A 24668-nucleotide genomic window follows, 5' to 3' on the forward strand; every position below is an offset into this window, starting at 1 on the left:
TCTGCGTCTTCACAGATTTTGTGCTAACAATGAAATAGTTTACAATTGCAGCAGCACCGAAGCACTAAAGAAACATGTGACTACGCATCGAAAGAAACATTTCTGCGAATCTTTGGTTTCATGATATCTGACTGATTGACTAATGTGGAAACCATATTTTTGGAGGACAATCTACGTGGGGAAAAGTTGCAAGCGAAACATTTCCCCATCATTCACAAATGTCCCGCGTATATAGCCAGGATATTGCCTCTAGTGAGAGAGTTTTATCTTGGAAATCTCCAGTAGTAGGAAAAGAAAAAGATCGTTTCTGAGGAACATATCTTTTAGCGTCATATCTCGCTAGATGTAATAAATCTATATCTAAGCAGACAAGGCAAAATAACATTTATCTGTACAATGGAGGTTGGACACAAGTGGACCAATTTTTGATGCCAAATCTGCACTGTTTCAAAATTCTCTAAACGTAAAATTCTTAATACTACATGCCCAATACGTCCAGCATGCCGCAAATTATCTTACCTACAATCTACATTACCTATTAGAATTCTCATGTTGGAAGAACATTTTATTTCCATGATCACTCCCTTTCACATTCACTTTTCCAACGCCTGTTACTAAATACTTCATATTAAGCTTTCGGTAAATACATATATTTTACCAAATTTTCTGTTTATAAAATGCTTCTGTTGGTATAACTTTTCTCTTTTATTGTCTGAATTGCCTTTTTTTTAATATAAGAAGTTTATAAAGTGTTTCTCTCGCCTTCTTAGCATGCCTTCGTGATGTAGTGGTCAGCACGCTCGGCGCGTATTCCAGAGATCCATGGTTATAGTCCCGGCGAGGGCATTTCACATTTTTCATCCCTCCTGCTTTCAAAAATACCTAATGTCTGTACAACTTACAAATTAAGTATTGAGTTGAAGATGTAATGCGAATTAAAAAGCCCCCCCAAAAAAGGATATCAAAAGAAATAAATTATATTAGTTTAATTACGTGTTTTGGACTGGGAAACATTTCATTGATATCAGCCCTTTCATTCAGACAAATCTGAATTCGAATCGTTAAAGCTGCAAACAGATTTAGCTTAGTTCGACAATCTGGAAAATAACGTTCATAGGAATCTGATTTCCAGAGTATGATTTCACTAAGCGGTTTTAGTATTACCATGTTTTGCGTAACCTAACTGCTGACTCTGCTTACGCATGTCGAGAAACGAAGAGTCGCAAAAATATATTAATTAGTATTAAAAAAGTGAAACGCATGTCTAAAGTTTCGTCTGTTTCTAATGTTTTAAAAACTTCCGAAATTCTGAAAAATAGAAAAGGAAGATCAGATATGAGAGTTACCTGCAAGAGTTAACAAAAACTTCTTCCCAAATACTTTACTCCCAAACAAGGTTCATTTTAAAGTTCGAGTTGATGGCAGTTCTTACACACTTATTGGATTAAATGATATTTTCCTCCGTGATTTCTTCTCCTACCTGAAGGTAAAGGATTGAATTATCTGCGAAAGCTTCAAAAAGAGCAGCATTGAAAGAATATTTCCCGAAACATCATTTGATTATGTTTGCTATAATCTATTTGACATTTTTGGGGAGATATAACATTTTCATTTTTTGTTATTACGCTTAAAAACATTTCTGTCAAAATAAATAGCGTTTTTCTGCTAAGAAACTGTTGTAACTAAGTAAGCATTCAGTAAAAAAAGCTTTAATTTTATATCGTGTGCAACGTACTAAAATTCATTACAGTCTGCTAACATATCCGAAATAAAACTTCAATATTTTATCATTTCCCTTAGTCCATTTCTTAGTCTCGCGTGAACTGTCTCGTATCTCATAATTTTCTTCCTTTCTCGAGGAACGAGGGTTATATTCTCTTTTCGGATTCACTTTTCTACACAGACAAAAATTGGTTACGATCAGAGGATTTTAAGATATCATAAGCATGGGTTTAATGTTTCCTCTGTATAAAAACTATCCAAGATCAACCCGAAGTGTTGTGAGGATTTATTTAGTTTGATTGACAGTTCATGTTTAGTTAAGTAACTTTCCTTTCAGTCTCGTTTTCACCCATGCTTTCCTATCATAATGCTAATCAGATAGCGCGCCTGTATTCAAATTATGGTAAAAAGAAATTTTATTTAAGCGAAGCTATTAGAAGATGATTTTAGAGCGTGTTATACCTGCTTGAAAGCCATGTTGTTACTCTGAAATTAGTAGCCATTTTATCCTGTGGCGTTAAGTGCTTCTAGCCATTAAGCTTGTTTCCAACAGCTTCTACGAGCCAGAGTCTTCCTGCACGCTAAATTATCTTGTGAGCTGTACGTAGTTAAATACTAAATATACATATATATATATATATCTGTATGTGTCTGGTCAGTCCCATTTTTTGATCATACGGCTGGCTAGGAGGATCGTGGCTGTGCTCTTATAATAATAATAATATATGTATTTATATGTATATACACTATTATGTAAAATTAAGAGATTTTGCATATTAAATCGAATATCTGAAGAACAAATGGACAGATTTGAATGAAATTTGGTACAAATATACATTTATAACAGAGAACGAGATGTAGCTTTTAAAACTTATTTTATGTTTGCATGATTATCAGTAATGTTCATACTGCAAGGATGTCCAAAACCTTAGTTGCGTTATCGAACTGCAAATGAGCTTCAAATGGGATACGGTCCCTCTCACAGCCATACAGGTCGCGCAGTGTGACGGCGAAGTGGACAGAAAACAGTTGAGGTGTGTGTTCCTGTAGCGGTCGATACAACACCTACAGCAATGCAGGTTTCAACTAAGGCCTTCTCGCAGGGTGATAGCGAGCTTAAATTGCCTTCCCAAGATCATTACTAGGCATGCTCTATAAGGTTAAGGTTAGAAGATCTGGCTGGCCAGTCCATGCGGATAATGTCCTCACTTTCCAGGTAATCGTCGACCAGCTGAACCCTATGAGGACGAGTGTTGTCATTCATTTACAGAAACCCAGGAACAACAGCACCCTTATTTAAAATAAGGAATACAGGGCTGTACGATGTCCTCGCTACACCTCATGGTTGTCAGAAGCCTTTGTGAAACACATGCAGGGGTGTGCGGCCGTCTAACATAAAGCCTGCCCACACCCACCACAGTAATAGCCTTTTCACTGATGAGGAAGAAATGGTATCGTGTTCCAGACTCTCTCCACATATAAGTACGCTGAGAAACGGTCTCCAGACTGAATATTGACTCATCTATAAAATGCACGGTGCTTCCCTGAAGTCTGGTCCAAGGTGCATGTTGTTTGTATCATTCTAAACTCGCTTTCTTGCGGGCTGCATTGAGCGGGTCGCAAGCAGTGTCTTCTGACATGAAGCCTTCAGGCAGCTGTAGACCGTAAAGTTCGGGTTCCAGTGGCAGCTTTCAGCTCACGTAAAGGGTGTGGAGCTTTAGGAATTCTGTGTCGCCGTGTTGAAAATGCCAAATACAGATACTCATTCGTAGTTGTGGATCTGGGTCGATCTTGTCCGGGCTAAAGCTGTTTCGACTAACTGCCGACGACAACGGGTACTATAGTGAGCTCTCTAGACGCCTGCACTTATGACTGGCCTTGCCTCCAATCTGTCGATAGTCCGCCATTTCCTTCCATCATTCATACATTGATGGCTTCTCATTTTACCTGGTATCTTATAAATTTTATATAACTCTTACGAGAAACACGACAAATGTCGTGAAAGAGTACGAGCTCATAAATCGCGGGAGACCCCCTCGTACGCTTATATGCACTCCACTACCACAACTGCGCAGATGCGCAAGTGTACGTCTATAAATTTTACTCTGAATATTTGCATGATTTATCTACGACATAATTAGTAAATTTGATTCAACACTTTTCGAAAAATAGATATAATTTCTCTTAATTTTGCACACAAGTGTATATGTGCGTAATGATATTTTAGACATGGCGATGAAGCTGATGCATAAGGTTACAATTGCAGTCATTGGCAAATGAATTCGTTTCTTTATAATATTTGACAAAATGTTCTTGAAGCAAACATACATAGCTCATATGGCGCAAACCGCACATATGTCCTTCAATAATTATATACGTTTTTAACACCTTTTTAAGAATATATTTTGAATAAAAAGTGAAGCGACGGCCTAACTATTAGTAAAATAAAGAAGTATGAAAGGAATACAGATATTGCAAGATATTTCTGTTGCTTAATGTTTAATGAGCGCCCCATAAGCATCATATGAGAAGAATTAATTTTGAAATGACGCAGTTCAGTTATTATATCCAGTGTATTCTTTTAAGGTCAGAAATGGAAAATAACCACATTTGAAATGGAACTTAAGGAGCTATTACAAATTAAAGTTAAGAGTTTCATTTAATATATTCTTTATCTTAGGCCTTTCTGAACAATTTCAGCATTAACCACAACTTAAAATGTTGGATGAGAAATCGTACTGTAACCTGTATGGTGCCCAAGGCTCTTGACAATACCAGGTACAATATTGCCTCCTTACAACGATGAATCTCGTGGCCTTGCTCTGATATCAGAACAACAAGATTAGTGACAACAACAATCACAACTGTTGGATGAAGAGTCTTGATTTTGAAAAGGAAACTAAGTGGTGGTCTTTTCGTCTATTATTCGTTCGTTAACTGACATAAATTAGTAAAAACGCTTTTTCATATAGGGCTCGTTTAAGAATTTGATGCCGTGTACTTTTACTGCAATATGTCACGTGAATTAATTTGAAATCCTATTTCATCTCGTCCATTTTAAAATTGGAACCGTGTGTTTACGGCCTTTTACTCAAGATATATTTAGTCACGTAATCTTTTTGAGACATTCTGTATTTACAGTAGAAATACATACAGTCCCGCATTTTAAAGCATAATTTAAAACTTTTATTTGATTTAAGGTTGCACGGCATACACTTACAGCTAAAACGAATATTGTAAAGTCAAATAAGAAAGAGAAATACGATCTTCCTGTTGTCATTTTTTATTTTTACCTTTTTTTGATTTCTGCGGTAAAGTAATAGATAAAATGTTTGTAAACGGTTGGGTGAATCTGGATCTTTGTGACTCTTATAAAAAATATCTCTTTACTTTTAGACTTTCTTTACTAAAGCAAAATAATATCGAATGTTAAAAAAAAAAAGAAAAGGAACTTCCCTCCCTCCCAGAAAATACTTTTTTCAAAGCAATTTTTATAAGATCTCAGTAGGCTATAATTTCCGTTATGTAAAGGTGAATTTCATAAGATGCAAACAGACAATTCTAATGCATTCTTTTCTAGCAACATTGCAAAATATTATAAATTGCATTGCGACATTGTTTAAAAGCCATCCCTCGAATTTCGAGTGCAATGGAGGGAAAAAATCTTTGATTTACGTTTGTTGCAGAAGATATAAAAAACTTTTTGTGCTGTTTTTTTATCTTTATTTTTTCCTTTCCTTTTTTCTCAAACTTAAAACTTCGAGTAGAAATTTTGACTGTTATTTGTATCGCAGTTTATGCAAGTCATAGAAAGAGAGAGTTTATCAAATGATTGAAGTCAAAAAAAGAATTGCAAGTATTCCTATCAAAATCTATTCGTTTAATACTTTGCCATATAAACCTTGATAACTAAAACTTTACATAATTCCATCTAAATTTAAGAAACTAGGCGATGTGTATGTTTCTTTTCAAGCACCAATCATTTATTGCATTAGATATGCCACCTAGCCTGTAAGGTGGTTAGCGACGATACTGTTATACGGATTTGCTCAAGTTCGAATCTCGGAAAAGGCATAAATATTTGTAAGTGGGTATGAAGTAGTAGGCTTCCTCGTGGTGCACCCTGGGTAATAGAACATTACATCTGCTACAACGATTGCCGTTCTCCTCTTTCGCCTAATGACCACAAGGTCTATAGCCTGGTATTAGTTTGATTATTTTTTTAGTTAATTAGATCCGTGGTTTCTGATAATTTTTGGCTGGGGTGAAAAGTTTAGAAGTACAGAAGACACATTTTAATGTGATTTCAGTTTATGTTATGAAACGGATATCCAGCCCGTTTATAGACAAAAATACGGAAACTACGTCGTTTATTGTGACCAAAGTTTAAGTTAATATGACCAAAATGGTTACAAAATGAATTTCTAATTGGATAAAGTAGCCAAATAAAAGGAAATCTCCAAATAAAGGCAAAATTGCTTCAAAAATTGCTACAAAAAATGATAGAAAATATTCAAAAAAGGAAAAAGAAATCCTGCCGAGTAAGGGAATAAGTCACCAAACAATTTGGCTTTGATTTCATTCAACCATTTAAAACTAAGCAAAAACAACGACATGACTTTGGAGTAGATTTTGAATAACTGTATTAATTTGAGAGCAATCAGACACAGGCCCCTGTCTTTTCAAGGGAAAAAAGAATTTCTGCACTTTTCCTTTTTATCTCTTGAAAAAAAAAAACATCCTGAAAATATTTACGCCAAATTAAGGGTAATTTTTTTGCCTAATTTTAAATTTTACATTGTCATGCACTCTTGCAATCTGATTAATTCATCTATGTACAAGGTACCCGTTTTCCAAGTTTTTGGAAGATAAGCTGAAATTATTAATTACCTTGCTTTTTTATGAAAAATATCATTTTGTTCAGTTTTGAGCTTTACATTTTGATGCATGTTCTGTTACAGGAATCGCGTTTGGTCACTCTTGCTTTACCAATTGTAGTGCCTTTTACTCTTTACTTATCATTTTGAAATTATGGAGACTACTGAAAGGGGTAAAGTATGGAGACTACTGTAAGGGATAAAGTATGTAGTCTACTGTAAGACTACTGAAATTATGGAGACTACTGGTAATTGATAAAGTTGTGTTGTTTTCGGATGTTCTCGAAACTAAGCTAATGAAATGTTGTTCTATAACTTCAAGGTTTCACAAGCCCTGTTATCAAGATTTTATAGAATAATAATCATAAAACTATTGCTTCCAAATAAAAGCAAAACTGAAACAGAAACATGAAACTGATGCGCTGTCCAATGTTGAAAAAACACCGAAAGTTCGGTTTACAAGAGTTCAAGAAAAGATATGTGAATGTCAGTGGTTCCTTGATGCGGCATTAAGCTGAAGAATTAACCGTAAACCTGGAGAAAGATGATTTTATAGCTATATATGGCTGTTTTAGGCAACGGAAGAAAACATTATTTACAAATACAATAATACAGAAGAAAAAGAAGCTGATTTTTTTAATACAGGACCACGTTAGTACTATGAAACCGCCGGTTCACGGTCAGAAAGCGCCCGTTTACAAATATGTTTCACCTTTCTATTTACTAGCATGCTTTGAACTTGGACTTATGTAATGTACTATAATTTTAGATTATAATAAAGCTTTTAGTTTTAATTATTTTACTACTTCGTTTACTTTTATACGGTTTTTCACATGCTTAACTTTCCTAAACATATGGAGATTTTTAAAATAACCATTTTATGTTATGATCGTTAAGAATTATTCGTTTAAATCTCTAATTAGTATATATTTTATAGTTCCCTTTTAATTTATATGTTATACAATTTTTTATTCTGCAGTAGTCTTAGCATCATTTTAGACACTATTATCAAACACATTAAAATCCCATTAAACCACTTGAGTGGGTGACCTTGTTTTAAAACCGAGTTAGAAAGTACCTTTTGAAAGCCTGAAAAATCCTCGCCATTTCTAATGAAAATATATACTTACTTGCAAATAATTGCTAAACTACTTTACCTGATGCTAACAAATATAAGTTCACAGGAAAGGCAAATTTTTACTGCATAGTGTGCACAAATTTCAAACAGATAAATGAATGAGTTGTATTTTTAAATTTCAATAATACTAAAAAATTACTTAAGACGCACGTTTCTTAACCGAGTTAATCTAAAACTAAAAGCAGAATATCTGACTTTTCAAAGCAAAGGAACTAAACAAGTTGATTATTAAAACCCCTAATTAAAACTTTACTTAGTAAATCAAAGTGTGTAGCTGAATTCAGTATGACTTTAATGAATTCAGTTGACTACGATGTTTAGGAATCAAACATACTACGTTGTTTAGGAACCAAAAAAAGCGAATATTCTATTATTAGTCCTTTGAGAATATAATTTAAGTAAAACGTTACTTCTGAAAAATAAATGTACATAATCTATTATCATATTGCGATAATAGGTCTCTCTTATCTATGATGCACTGTCTTTCTGTTTATCAATTAGTGCGCTTTAACAATCCTCCTGCTGGCTTGCTGCGCACTGAGCCTCCTGCACTTGAACCGGCATTTTCATACTAATCATGGTTTTCATATGAATGATCTAAGTTCTATTCATTTGGGAAATGTCGACAAAGCACTGTTCTAAAAACATATGCTGTGCAGACGAAAGAGGTCTATATTGTCGTGAATTGCCCTAAACTATATATTTATTTAAAATTCAAAGTGGTGAAAATACTGTTAATAATAAGGAAAGGAAAAACATTCTTGATGACGTATATTCATAAATAGTTTCTTAATAATCTATAGATATAATTCAAGGCGTGATGTTATCAGTAATTTTAATTAATGTTGCATCAGTAATTTTAATTAATGTTGTATCAGTAATTTTAATTAATGTTGTATCAGTAATTTTAATTAATGTTGCATCAGTAATTTTAATTAATGTTGTATCAGTAATTTTAATTAATGTTGTATCAGTAATTTTAATTAATGTTGTATCAGTAATTTTAATTCATGAATGTTGTCTTTCTTTGCACTGACAACCGGACAGCAAAAATACCCTTGAACATAAAAAATACTTTACTTCATTTTTCTATGTCTCAGAACGTAGTGAATTTATTTTTATTATAAATGCTCAGCGGTTCAATTAAACTAAGTTATTTGATTTTGCACTCTCTCTCTCTCTCTTTCGCTCTCTGCCCATTCTAATCTGAACAGCCAGTCTGAGGGAAATGGAATCTAAAGGTCTCGCACCTGTCTTCCTCTACTACCAAACTCTTTCGGATGGAACAAATTCGGAACATTGGGCTAGGTAAATTTTAGGTGCTCTGCTGCTGTAAAAACATCACAGTCACAAATCTTCATGCCTTACCCGGAACTGGAGCCGGACTGAAGGACCTAATAATCCATTAGTCTAAGCTGATCACCGTAGTAAGTAATGGATGTGCTTTAAACATTTTTAGATTACTTTCAGATTATAAAAATGTATTTTTAATTTTTAAAACTTAAATTAAGTTTTATATGGATTATTTGTTTTAAAGAAAATGGGGGATTAATTTATTTCCCTTTCAATTGCATTGCCTTTAGAAATCTGCGAATATTCCTTAAAATAGAAAAGCAGTGAAAGCTACAGAAATGATAGACTCTAAATAACAGTTTGAATGATTTCTTATTATAAACGTGCACAATAAACCTACATTATTGGAAAAGTAGCGCCTTTTTTCATAGTGAATAGTATATAAATGTGATAGGTAGCAAGTGATGAGGGAAATAAACAAAACTTGCTGTCAGATTTGGTAAATAGATCAAAGCAATTTCTTTAAAAATCTATTAAGCAATTTCCAGTGAAATAAACTGCTACATTTTTATGTTATTCAACAAATTATAATTTCTTATTAGTAGCTAGTGCTCCGAGATCAGACATTTACTCCTTGGATTTGTGCAGTACCTAATGTTCAAGCATTAAAGTTTCAGAATGGTAAGTTACGATTCACGAAAGAAATAAATAGATAAACGCATTGCTTTGTTTCATGGCTATTTAGCTTGATTTGCTTTTCCTTCCTTACAGAATAAATACAGTCCGCCATCAAGACGGCATCTGTCCTAGGTCGAAACATGCCCCACTGAATGTTAGCTCAGCGGGAAATTTTATTGGATAAAAAAGAGACATAAATATATAAAAAATAAAAGAAAAATAATGAAATAAATACACGAAATAACATAAAATTACAGGAATAATTTTTCCAGAACGTGTCACATCAAACAAATTAACATAATCGTTATAATCAATGCCATTAATATATCTGCAGGTAACATTACTAGCACACATGATTACGCAAAATTTTAAAAAGCACTATCATGTTTGTTATAAATATTCTATACTTCGGGTCAGAAAACCGAACTAAAAGGCGGTGGATAATAATTCATCACCACCAGGATTTGGTGACCGCGCCCTTAACGCCAGTCGCCTTTTGAAGGGGGCAGTATATAAGGTGATTTCTCCCTCCTTCCAGCAATGCCTTCGTGGTGTAACAGTAGCACACTCAGCGCAGATTCGAGAGGTTCAGGTTCGAGTCCCAGCGAGTGCAATGCTCATTTTTCACGTGTAAAGCATTAAAAAAATCCTAATGACTCTCCAAACTGAATAATATATTATAAACTCAATAATATACTAAATAATACATTATAAGCCGAATGATACACTAAGCAAAATATTATAAACTGAATTTTTAAGAAAGAGGAAAATGTTATTTTTATAAAATTCTTTCTTAACTGGAGATGCCCGACTGCTATTAGAAATGCACTCTTACTTATGGATTCCTTATTAAAAAAACGTATCACTAAACAAATATTAGAACTCTTTCTGGGAAGGAATTTTTTCTTTTGCGAAGTATATGAATGAAAACGAAGAGTACGCTTTAAAAGATAGATACAGCTGTGTTGAGCTTAGTAAATAGTATACCTAAAGAGTAACAGCGAAGGATACGAATGCTGTCAAATACGTTTCTTTATTTTAAACTCCATCGTAAAAACATCGTTCAAAAATTCTTCAGATGAAACTTTTTATTTTATATTAGCTACCCAGAAAATCAAATATTTAAGCACAAAAATGAAACAATTATGATTACCTTCACGGCAGTTTAGAAGGAAGAAATTTATGCCCTTTCCTCTAGAGTTAAAAATCTATTATAACGACTTTGAAGGATATATAATAACAATTTGACTATTATATAACGACTCGGATTTCAAAGGTAAATTGTTTGGCATTTTCTATAACCGTTGAAGACATCATAAGAAAGCAGTATTCTAAATTTGGAATTAATGATTTCACATTTATTTCGTTAAGCTCATACCATTTCCTAGTTTAATGTCATCTTAACTACCTAAATTTTAAACTTCTTGAGAATTCAAAACCAAAGTTAAGGAAAATACCTTTTCAAGTTCAAGGATGCATAAGAACCAGTGCTGTTCACTATCAATGTATTGCCCTGTAAGGTATATTTATGTATACATATAACGTGTACAACTGACCTTGTATTTCCAATCAACTGATGTACTCTCAAAGCAATGCAAACTGTTAGGACGGTGATTCCTTGCTCTTTAGCCAAAAGAGCAAAAGCAGAAAACGTCATGCTCAAGAGAAGCCACAACATCCATTTTTCATTCTGTTCTCCTGTTTTGGTACTTCTGCAAAATATAAGAAAATAACTTAACTGTAGAGAGAACAAATAACAGTTATCTTGTATTGTAATTAACTATTAAAATGTTGAAGTCACAGAAGCAAAGATAAGCAGCTTTTAATAAAATATATAGAGATTGATCAGAAAACTAATAGTTTAATTATATTTCCAATCTTACTTATTAGCATATAAAATGTCACATAGTTTGAAGTTTGGAAAAAAATATATTCAGAATCAGAATGTGGGTTTTGAAAGAAATACGTTCAGAATAAGTCTATAAGTTATAAAAAAATATATTCAGAATTTTTTTTCCAATGGCAGATTGTGAACAATTACAAACGTAAACCAGTCCATTAATCTGTACAGGACCGGATGTGGTGGTCACTTTATTATGAAGGCCCCTAATAGGCGGTCCACCGTCGCCTTTCCTATGAAGGGACGACGGAGAGTTACAACCACGCCTTCTCCGGGATTCGAACTCAGGCCCTTCGTCATCGCAGTCAGCTTCCCTGACCACCATACCGACTGGGCGGAAAATATATTCAGAATAAGAATATAGAAAATGATCAAAACAAAAATAAACACACAAAAGTATAACATACGATTAGCAAAGCAACAATATAGGTTTTCGCGTAGATTTTAGTCAAGACTCTATTCAAATCTAAGGCGAACAGGTACAGGTCCCTCTTCCCCAGAAGCAAAAGCCAAGGTTGTATATATAGCCAAAAGGAGTAAGCGAAAGAGAAGGCAGCGTCTTTTGTCAGCAGAAATAGTAACGAAAATTGAAAAATTAAGTTAATAGAATTTTAAAAGCGTTAGGGAGTACTGTATTGGAATTAAAGTCATTAACTAAATAAGATAAATCTTTGTGAATGTGAAAAGCCTCGAGAAAAATAAATTCACCAATGAAAGAAGACTTTCGGATATTTTTTTTTTTTTTAATTTTAACTTTTATTTCCGTTACTACTTTGCGGACAGATGGTGCTACCATCTCGTTTGCTTTACTCCTGTCTCCGATAAATACAACTGTAACTTTCCCTTCGTTGCAGATTTGTTAGCTCCTGATGAAGCAGGACCTGTTTGTGGAAAGTTCTTGCTTTGATAATTTTATAGAGAATGATTTTGTTTAATAACTGAAGTTGGACATTTCCGAAAAATATTATGGTTTTGTGGTATTGTATTTCATTGCAAAACTTTATCTAATATGCACGATGAGATACAAAATTACTGCAACTAAATTTTGTGAGCATCTAACGTTTATTTGATTCCAATAAAAATTTAGGGCATCTATATTCTCCTGTTTTTGAAACGCTTTGCCAAATTGATTTGAAAACTACTTCAATCAAAGCATTCATCAAGTAAAATATGTATCATGCATCAATTTCCCCCTTCTCGGGTTTAGACGAATATATGAAGTACGAGTATTTGAGAATTATAAAAGTTCGTTCGGAAAATCTTGAATCGTAAAAACACACATTAACTGCCTCTCCACAACGAAAGTATTAAACATAGCATGAGGTTTCACCTATATTTTAGATTTCAACAGTTTTTAAGAAAATGTAGAAAATTTACAATGATATATAATTTTCTGAATGATATGCCGTCTTAAAATATACCAAAATATAATTCCTAAATTACCGTAGATAAAAAAAGAGTAATTTAAAAAAGAAACAGAAATTTAACAGTTGTGTTTGAATGGTCAGATACTGACCTTCATCACATATAGTCGTGATAATGTTTTATGATTTTACTCAAGATAAAAATTATTCATTGTAATTTACTGTGAAACAATAATATTTGCACCATTCTCTTTAAAGGTGGAGATTAACTTGAAAGAGAAGAATCAACGATATCTGCGCTAAGGGAAAAGGTAGAGTGGCCACAAGAAGTTTAAAGATTGGCCCCAATGGCTAAAAAGCTTTACAGATTACCATTTGAAACAGGTCATGAAAAAATCCCAATGAAATCATGGTAAGAAAAGTAACATATATCCATAGCAGATATACCGCAAATCCGCGTCGTAATGCTTGCCGGGTGCTGACTAATACTGAAAGAATTACACTCAACAAAACAAATATTTTGAGGGCGGAGAGTAAAGGTTTCTGTTCATCGAAGGATATTTAGTTGAAAGATGAAAAAGAAGATTGGGCGGCTTAAAGGGGATAAAGTGAAATGTAGACCTAAATATTTTTCTTATTGGAAATAACTGAAAATTGGATAAAAGTCTCAGGGATGAAAAACAACTCGCGGTTGGTTGTTAGAAGCTTGTTCTTGCTATAACAAATAAACAGAACTTGGATTCTTTCCAAAAGGAGGCTAAAACGTGTCTGTATCATAGAAAACGAAATGAATTTAAAAAGTTCACAAAAAAGAATAAAACATTTAGAATTTTAAAACCAGTTTTTATACAGAACGAAATGCAATACATAATTTATTTCTTAGTCATCTAACTTCTGGTTAATTCATCAGAAATAGTGACTTGGGTTTGAATAGTTACAACTAAAAGCGGATTTATTTATTTCCTATTTCTCCTTGCACTGCCCTCTTTTTCATTTTTAATGCGTCTAAAAATAACGGATTGAAATAAATGGAAAGAACATATTTTGTAACACCACAAGGATTTTCACTGCTATGGTGATTTGGTATTTTTAGTTCAAATAATACATTATACTAAAATATTACAAAAATTAATTTTTTTCCTACTCGCCTCCAAGTAAAATCAACAATAATCCATCTTCCAAAAACAAGTTTACGAAGTTTTGGCAGGTCTTTAAGCAGAAGGTTTAAAAGGAAAGACAGCGGTTGCTTCAATTTAATTGATTAAAATATTTAAAGAAAGGCAATGATTAATGCTTACATTTCTTTTATTATCTTTATTTTTAAGAAATTTTTGTATTATTTTTCCTATCATATTTATAAAATCATAAATAATACTGAAAATTAGACGCGCGATTAAAATTTTAATTTTAAAGCGAGACGCAGGAATTAGATAATAAGGAATCAGGAAAACGAAAGTAACCGGTCCATTTTCATAAATTCGGTGTTTTTTGAAATGCTATTTACCTTAATGCAATCTGTGTACAGTGCTTGATTTAAAATATACAAAATGGATGTAAAAAGCACCAGAATACAGTTAAAGTATTAACAATAACAGCTGCGCGAAATGTTGCATGAAGCCTTTGTAATCGTAGCAGGCGGAATGTAATACGAATTATCATGAATTTGATCATAAATACAGAACTTTCAGCCTTAAGAAAGGTTGGAACCTTTGTTTTTCTGAAGTATTTGTAATGAAACGTTTTTAATGTATTCTACTATTACGTAATTAAAGATTCATATTAAATAATAAGGTACTAAAACCGTGTTGAATAGTAGAAAACGCTGAAACTTAATGATAGTTATTGTGGAAAGTTAACGAGAGTTGTATCCCTTCGGTTCAAACTACAGATGCAGAGAAAAAAAAATGACGGAAAGATCATTTAAATAAAAAGAAATTAAATTGTCATACAGGAAATGAAATATTATTTTCGAGAAGCCTGGACTGAAAGAGAACAACTTATGAATGGAACACTTTTGTATTTTTTAACAACTGAAGCTTTGGATTATTTTCTTCGTATCATACAGATTTTAGCTTTGGATTATGTTTCAACATCATACAGGTTTCATACCAGAAGAACGCTCCAAAATAAGTTATTAAAAAAAAGGGATTCTAAATCATGATTTGGGGTACTGAATCTGGAATGATTCGATATGAAGTGTATTTATATTATTAATTTACTTTAAGCAGAATTCTTACTATCATTGCATCAAATTTTCAAGAGCAGATGAACTTCATAATAAAATGTTATTCAAGGAAAAGGTTTATTCGCGAATAGTAGAAGCTTTATCATAAAGTATATTCATTCTGCTGGAAGTAACAAAACATCATCACGATTTTAGTTACACTTCAACAGTCAGAAAGTCCATTTTTATTAAATATCACAACAATATGTGATTTAAAACTACTAGAAATGACCGAAAGAGATAAACTTCTCCATTGTCGCTTAAGCAGGTGCTTCAGGTTTTGCTTGAAATTCGTATAAAACAACGTTCCAGGCAATTTATATTTTTCCTTCCAAGGAACTTGTAATATGCAGGCAAATTATATGGGAGGCTTATGATATATTAACATACATATGAACAGTATTTCATACCGAATTCATATTTGTCTTCGCTACAGACAATAGAAGGAATAGAAACAAATTACTATAATTATATTGTTAATTAAATTTATCATTTCGTCGAATAAATACTTCAAACTTTCATGGGAATTATATCTATGGGAAATTAAACACCAAAATCTTCAAATAAGTGTTAAAGGCTTTCGGGAAAAAGTGGTTTAAATTTTTGAAACTTTTACCTCTTCTTGTATAACTTCAGAAATATAGCTTTTGAATTAATTAGTTTAATTAAGATAATTTAAAAAAAACCTTTCCCTGGTGATAGCGAGTTTAAAGCAATCTTCGTTATTCTACTGTTCCTAATCTTTATTTCTTTTGTTTTTTAATTATTTACTTTAATGTTTGAAGGTTTAAAATTAATGGATTAACCATTTAATTACTTTACCACTTTAAGTTATTTTTTAAATTATTTTTTGGTTTCTTGAAGATGTTTTAGAGTGAAAAACATTTTTGCATTAATAAATGATTAGTTTTTCTGCTTTAGCACAAATTAAGCTTTAAAATGAATTACACATATAAAATTATATTTATACCTCATATATATATATATATATATATATACATATATCGCCCACTGTAAGTGCCTTGTTTCATTTTCATTCGAGTATGTTGCCATTCGGCAATATGTAAGATATTTGACTTTAAAACTTAATCTGTTTGTTACTGATGAACAAATTAAGCTATTTAAAAGCAATATATGGGGTTTTTAAGATTTTTTTTCTACTTTTTAATTTGATTTATTTAAACAAAATTCTTCCAATTAATGATATATCTAATTGAAACATTAAAAATTTCTATAGAATTACAAGACATTTTTTCACTTTTCGAATATACAGAAGATATATTACGTTTCCATGCTAGTCTAACTCTATATTCATCTAGTATTCTATAAAATACTTCGATATTCCTCCTGGGCCTATTGATTCCTATTGACCATCCCTACTGATAAGCTACATTAAACTTTAAAAGAACCTTCTATGGTGACTATTAAAATTTGAGCTCTTTTACTTTTTTATTGGAAAAGGACAATTCACGAGAAATTTATTCCCGAGAAAATGCTGAGCTTCATATTTTATGGAGACATAATGGACATATTTTTGAAGAGTATGTAGAGTTTGAGGCGCGAGAAAAACTCAATGGAATAACTGGTTTCTATTTCACGACAATGCGCCATCACACAATTCCATTCTCGTCAAGTATTTTCTAGCAAAGAAAAGTGTTGCAATTCTCAATCATTCCCTTATTCATCAGAAATACCGCATTCTTTTCCCTAAATTTAAGTCTCACATCAAAAGTAATTTTTAGTAGCAAAGAAGAGATTCAGACGAAGCGTAAAATACTTCAACAATATTCCAAAAGAATTCTATGAAGAAATAAAGCAGCTGTACGTATGTACCAAAGCGTCGTATATATTTACAAGAGTTCTATATTAAAAATTAATATGTAAGAATGCCGTTTTCTGTATTTATATATTTTGAACGAATATTGGCCTAAAACGTTGCCAACACAGTGTATGTATATATTAAAAATAATCTGATGATTTATTGTAGCCGTAGGCGTAGCAATTTCTGTTTTATTTAAGTATAATACCTAACAGGACACGCAGGAACAAGTGCATTAAGTAGAAGCGGTGAACACCAGAAGAGTGCTCGATTAGATTTTTGCGTTTTGCAGATTATATATTCATTTGTAGAGAATCAGAACAACTCGGCTTAAAATTCCGTCGACTTTTCTATTTCTTCATATTGAAGATCTGACTAGATTCATAAGTATGAGAGTGAAATTTATTGAGTGATTGTCACAGTGTACTACAAACGTACATTAGAATAATATTCGGAGGATAAGTAAACGACAGTTAGCTCAAAACAATAATAAATTACAGAAGATGAAAATGATAGAGTTTTCAAATTACTGCTAATTAGGCTTTTTCTTTTATATGAAGGTACAATTGAGTGTTTAGATCTGACACCATAAATTGAAATAGGCAGAAACTGTGCAAATATATTGCAAGTACAAGGCTTTGATGTATCATGGAAGAACAAAAGTTGAACTGCAGGCTTTCTTTTCATCCGCAATAAAGTAAATTAGGATGAATCAGCAGGAAAAACAGTTAACGAGAGAGTTTCATGCTATGATTTTTCACGATTTTGAGATAGGTCTATCGCTACATAAAATTACAAACAACTAAAATTTGCCTTCGAAAAGAATCCCCAATTTAGTGCTACACTTTTTCAATGATTTAGTGAATTTCATCGTGAACGGCAAAATCTGGGTGACGAAGAAAGTGATTGTCATCTTTTGATTGGACCAACACGAGAAAAAGGAAACAAAATGAACTTACTTTTCGACTACTGACGCTGATATTAGAGTGATATATCTAGCTTCCATGGGCAAGCCAAGTTCAAACAATGATGCATGGTCATCTGACAGTCCAGAAGCTTTGTTGTCTATGAATCCCCCACGAACTATCAATGGTACAAAAGCAAGCTCGCGTCAAATAATGCCTACAAATGCTTGAAAGACATATACAAGAACAAACAGGACAGTGCACGGTATCATAACACGGGACGAATTGTTTATATACAGTTATGAGTCTTAGAACTAAAGACAGTAGTCGCGATGGATCTTTCCAAATAAATCTCCAGGAAAACTGATGGACGCAATGCTTGAAAATTAATGTTTGCCATACTCTTCGGTCAAACAGCTCATGTTGTAATTAGTAACACCATTAGAGGGACATCGCACCATTGCCGCCATAGAATACGTAACTGTGTATTTGCTGCTAGTCGTGTGAAAGCTGAGGGGAAAACAACTTCTAAATCTTATCATAGGTTGCAATGGCAGTACCACAAATATTACATCACTACTTGTATTGGAGAATTTTCGTGCTTCAAAAAATGATTTATCTGACTTACATTCCAAATCTCACCATGGGTAACATTTCTTCCTTTCCTGAAAGCAAGGAATAGTTGCGCATAACTTCACATTTTATCTTCGATATAGCATTTGCTACCATTATCGAAATGATTGAGGATATGCCTTCCGATATTTGGCAGTATTACTTTCAGGATTGGGTTGAATGAATAACAATAACATACTAATTGGAATGGGATAAACTTTGCAAAAAGTATAATGTGCATATTTCGAGTTAATAATATTTCATTTTTGTCTATCTAAAATCTTTCTGTATTACCTATATAGCATTCATTTGACAAGTCTTTAAATTAAACAATGTAGCATTTTCGAGCATATTTTCCTTTTTCCTGCTATGTAAGGTTGTGCTTTTCCTAACGTTATTTAAATGTCATACGACAATCATTAATTTCTAGGAATTACAAATTTCAGAAAGATTAATTATAAGTTTAGAACAGAGTTTTTTGCAAGTTTAGAACAGAGAATGTAAAATACAAAATTGCAGGAAAATCTATATGCACTATAGCAAATTGATTAAAATGTTATCTTATCCAACATATTATTTTTAAAAGCTTAAAAATGTGCAAAAGTATGTATAGTACACAACTAGTTGTGTTACCTGAGCCACCGTTCATATTCTACTTTTTCTTTAAAAGTTATGAATTAAAACAGCTCAGCTTTTCTATTAATCTATAAAAGCACTGTGTTTCGTAAAAAAACAATTAGAAGTTGGACGGTGATAAAGTTATGTTGAATGAAAACACTTATGTCATTGTTCTACTGGCCACTTCAAATAAATAGTGATTTCAAAAGCGCATGAAATATCGTCAATCATATGCTTAAGAAGAAAAGCATTTTGGAGCTGATATGCTAATATTCATTTAATCGTAGAACCTAACTTATGTCCGGAAAGATCCACATTGATTATAAAATGTTATATCGGTATTTGATATTTTACTTATTTTGGTATTTCTCTGTAAACAACTTGTTCTCAGTCTTTAATACAAAGCAGGAATAGAAGTCATGTAACACAATAACAATTGTTGTCACACAAAGGAATGCGAACATTATAAATAGTATAAAATTCAATTTTGATGATAGTTTGTTTTCTAAACAAAGATTTGAATATAAAAGACGAATTAAGGTAGAAATTTTGATGCGGGGAAAACTTTCAAGAAAAGTTCAAAGAAGTTGAATAAACTATTGCAGTTAATTTTGGATATTTCATGCAGCGAATTAATAAAATATATGCTAAAATGACAAAAATGATAAGCTATTGAAAATTTGTCCAATCCACTTAAGCGCCTTAATATTCGTGTTCTTCTATTTTGAGTTTTAAGTTTTACGAGGTACATCCATTTATAAGAAAGCTCACTTAAAAGTGAGCTCTTTTAAAAGAGCTTTATATTTTTCACGAATTTAAATGGGAAACAAGATATTTGAGGACTGAGAAAGAATTTAAATTAAACAACTATTAAAGCGTTAGCATTTATTTAGTTGAACTTTATAGCGTTGGCATTGCAGTTTTGTTTATTTGGTATTTATTTGTACATTTTGTTATTTTAAGTGTTTTAAACTTGCATTTAGTTGTTCTTCATTTAGACTGCTTCCCAAAATGCTCTCTGTAAATTTTCATATGTTCAGAAATGCTATAAAAATCCTCAATTAAATTTAAATAGTTCCATAAGTCACTAGTTTAATTTTGAGACAACAAATTTTAGTTGTGATATAAAAACAGTAAAAATTTATTTAAGAAAATGGACATTAAATCTGCAGCCTATTAAACTGCAGATATAGTTTTGACTGTGTTGAATGGGTGACACATTAATTAGATTACTGTTTGTTTTTAACTCAGCGCTCATTTAGAATGCACCCTTCGTTCTTGAACCATGTTACAGCATTCATCATAGTTAATGAAGCTTTATCTTACTAAATGTTTTCAAGACAGCGAACTGTTTATATGTTATAAATACTACCATCTGACTACTAAACTATTAAACGCTTGCCAAGGATAACTTTGTCATAACTCGGATTGTCCTACGCCTTTTTTTGAAGCTTCATTCCTATTATGTGTTTTAATATTCCATTCGTTACTTGGTTTCATCCACAGAATAATAAATACGCATCATATACAATACGAATAGAAACAGCTTCATAGTTAATACAAGTAATAAGAACAAATACGTTAATTTGAGTTTCCAGTAAAATAAATTTTATCTTTTTATATATACAAAACGGGAAAAAGTATGTAAAACTGTATCGTATGCTTCCTTAAGTTTTTCTTGCAGCAAATTTTATTGATTTCAAGACTTTAAGGTAAACCGAAATGATGGCTTTACTACTTTAATGAAAGCAAATTCCAGTTTTCCTTTCAACCAAATCTTGGAATCTGTAGAAACCTAGCAAAATCCAATTTAAAGTTATATTCATCCTCATGTAACAGATGCAGCAAGAAATTAATATTTAATAGCGATTAAATATTAATCCGGTTTCGGGATAACCTATGAAAGAGAATGTCTGTACTGATTTTATCTGGATTAAGACCGCGTTAAACTTCAGTATTTTTTCCTTACTGCATGTATGGTACTACGCATGATGCGAATTAAGAAATATAACTTGAGCATTCGCATCTAATGTTCATAGACATTGAAACACGTTATGGAGATTCTCTACAACTCTTCACCGTTAGACTTCTACTGCCACACACACACACACACACATATATATATATATATATATATGTTGTATGAACTTAAATCCATTTAGTGCGATTTAATTAAACTTAGGAGATAATATAATCAATTTATCAATACTGTTTAGGAAATAAATTATATATATATATATATATATATATATATATATTCTATATATATTCTATATACAGTGGTTTTACGAAAATCAAGCGACCCACTGATCGTAAAATACGTCCAGTCATCCGTTTCTTAACACCAAGAAACATGAAAGCATAAATATTCATCGCCATGTATGTGACGTTAACAGTAATAATACAATTAGTGACAGTAAACTGGGAAAATGAGTGAGATTGTTGATGAAAAATCAGAACACTGGTTAAGAAGTGGAAGCAATCGTGAATAACTCGCTATCATCCCAGACAGCAGAGCTCTGCGAGGATGTGTGTTGTTCGTTACGATAATGTTTTATGTCGGAAAGATAATTTTATAGAAAAATAGAAAACTGTATGCATACTCAGAAAATAATATTTTTAAATATGTTACTGGTTTTATTTTTGTTGCATAACGGATCTTACATAAACAATAGCCTTTAAGCGATGTGTACCAGAATTATAACTTTAGTTCCAGCACTTATAATAAATATGCAAATAAAACTGATCTATAAATTAATAGCCCGGAATTGAATATAAATTAAGCATTTATTACTATCTGAAGAATTCATACTTCTCTTTTCACCAGTCATCGGCACGCGAACCATATTTCAAGCAAATGGAGAAAAGAAAAGGCAAGAATTGGTATATATTTGTCGGTTCTAATATGATTCATTTTCTCGATTTCTTATTCAATTCGTTTGGGATACATGTCTTCTGAAAATTATTAGAAGAAAGAAGATTCGTTTAACGTTCCTTGAAATCCGTTTCCTATTACTGTTTCTATGGTTTCGTTTATAATTTAAAAGTATTTCTGATTTGAATGCATCTCCTCCATATATATATATATATATATATTAATTTAAAATCAAAATAAATATTAATATATATATATATATATATTAATTTAAAATCAAAATAAATATTAAAATATATATATATATATATATATATATATATATATTTAAGAAAGGAGAACAAACTGAAAAAGACCTGTGCGGTCAAGAATTTTGCGCATTGAGCTGCAAAATTAGAAAGTAAGGTAGAAAGGAAATTCTTCATGCTATTGCTTTAAATCAAATTTAATACTGTGGTTCCCATGAATAATTTTTAAATTTACTCTTTATAGCATTGTCGTACGGGAATTTTACACGTTACTGTGACGTAATTAACATTTGGAACTTATTCTAACTAAGTTTGCAGAGTTATGCTGTATCTGGAAGCTTGTGTCACAATCCTGCAGATTCTACAAGCTTGATAGCGAATTATTGTTAAGTCTGTAACAATCACAAATTAGGAAGAAGGTTAAAATAATATTTTTATTAAGGTTAAATTGAATAGAAAGGCAGGGCTTGTGTTGCAAACGAATTTACTCTGCCTTGCTAGTTGAATTAGAACATGCGCTCAATCCGCGAGAAGAAAAAGATGGGAAGATAGTGTGAATGCAGTGAAAAAGTTGCTATTCTCAGGAAAAATGTAAAGACACAATTTATATATGCAAAGTATGCAACTGATCTCCCGGTTATTGCTTAGATTACGCGAAGATGGACCGCAAGTAAATACGTTTACATATACTGTTTGCGGTAATAATATCATTAGAGATATTATCAATAATAATATCACCATATAATTTATAACAATATCATTAGAGATATTATCAATAATAATATCACCATATAATTTATAACAATATCATTAGAGATATTATCAATAATAATATCACCATATAATTTATAACAATATCATTATATGATATCAACAACATCATCATATAATTAATAATAATTCATTTATATTAAATATTTGTTAGTGATAAAGTATCATATAAAAGATAATTTTTGCATTTTATACCTTATTTTCACTATTTTACTTCATTTTTACACATGATATGCCAGCATTCAATGCCGCATTTAGGAAATAATTTTACCCCTGCCTGTCACACACTAGCACATGGTCAAAATATTCTATCAAGAAAGGCCTAACTAAAGTATAATCAGTATGATACAGATGTACACACTTAGTAATCAGTATGATACAAATAATTGTTTTATTAGCACTTTTTCAATCGTATTTTTTATAAAATGTTAAATTGGCCTTCTAGGAAAACCCCAGTTTTTTGGTGGGCAATTAACAATCAATACATCGTCATGTGACTGGCAGTCAATGTGTTAAAGTAGGGTTTCTTAAACGCTTTGGTTTGGGAACCCCTAATATTTACGAAAATGTTTTGCACCCATAACAATTGGGCAAATCCGACACACGCGTGAGTGAATCAATCAGTTTTTTTCACTTGTAACGGTAATAAACTATTGCAGTTAATTTTTATAATGGAGTAAAATGAATGTTTCTATTATGAAAAAATGCGTCGAAACGTTTTCATTTTTTCTTTGTCTGTATTGTCATATATTTATCCATTTTCATATGCATTATGTAAAAGTATTTGGTAATTATAAAATTATTATAAGTTAAAGAACTAACAAAATTGCAAAATGTTTGGCGACCCCCTACTGCAAGTCCCGCGACCCACTGTTTAAGAAACTCTGTGTTAAGCGTTAACGCACCGGAAACGGTGTGTTACCGGTGAATTTAATCTTCTGGAGCAATTAACACACCGCAAGATTAAGTTTCATGTGTAGATAACGTAATCTAAGACTACACATTAAGTAGACTATTATAATTGGGCCAGATACTTATTGGCCCGTATTTTGAAACGTCGGCTGACAAGACTCCAAAGCTGGAATACAATTTAAGCAGAGCTGGCGATATTATGTAACGGCAAGACGTGGCTGCTACACGCTCTAATCTAAACATTCAAAACCCCAAGCTGAAAAACACGAACGACTAATTTGCATTCTGGTAAAGACTACGGAAAGGAGAAGTTATAATATATCCTTAATTAATTAATACAATACAAGCTCCCATATTTCACTTTTGGGTTGAGCTTTATTATGATCGTTGCTGCATACTCAAATGCTCAAGTACTGGTGTCCGCCAAAAACATCGCGGACGAAAACGTCGCGGAGAAAACGTCGTAGTACACTCTTTCCTTTTTCCGCTACAAAATCATTACGTGAAAATGCATTTACAGCTTCTAAAACCTGATAAACGCATGTGTGAGGTGTTATCGTCATGAAAATGTTAAGTAAGTACTTTTATTTACCACGATATTTTCGACGATGTCTTTATACTGCAACGTTTTTGAACCGCTTTATTTTCGACCTCGGTGTTTTAGTACTGCTACGTTTTCGCGTTGCTTTTTTATCTCCGACAATATTTTATA

The 24668-nt window shown here is 32.1% G+C and overlaps 1 protein-coding gene across 1 annotated transcript in view; it reads right to left on the reverse strand.

The window, feature by feature from the left end:
* The window catches only part of LOC118197709 (protein O-mannosyl-transferase TMTC1-like), a 441210-nt gene that overhangs the window by 230539 nt on the left and 186003 nt on the right, over window positions 1-24668 (reverse strand). Inside the window, exon 4 of the mRNA XM_085808444.1 lies at window positions 11265-11420. Coding sequence (XP_085664570.1) covers window positions 11265-11420 — 156 coding nt within the window. The remainder of the gene's footprint in view (window positions 1-11264; window positions 11421-24668) is intronic.

Source organism: Stegodyphus dumicola, chromosome X1, assembly GCF_044657685.1.
Source record: "Stegodyphus dumicola isolate Sdum_Otavi_A_Nest chromosome X1, ASM4465768v1".
In the NCBI taxonomy this organism is placed as follows: Eukaryota; Metazoa; Arthropoda; class Arachnida; order Araneae; family Eresidae; genus Stegodyphus; species Stegodyphus dumicola.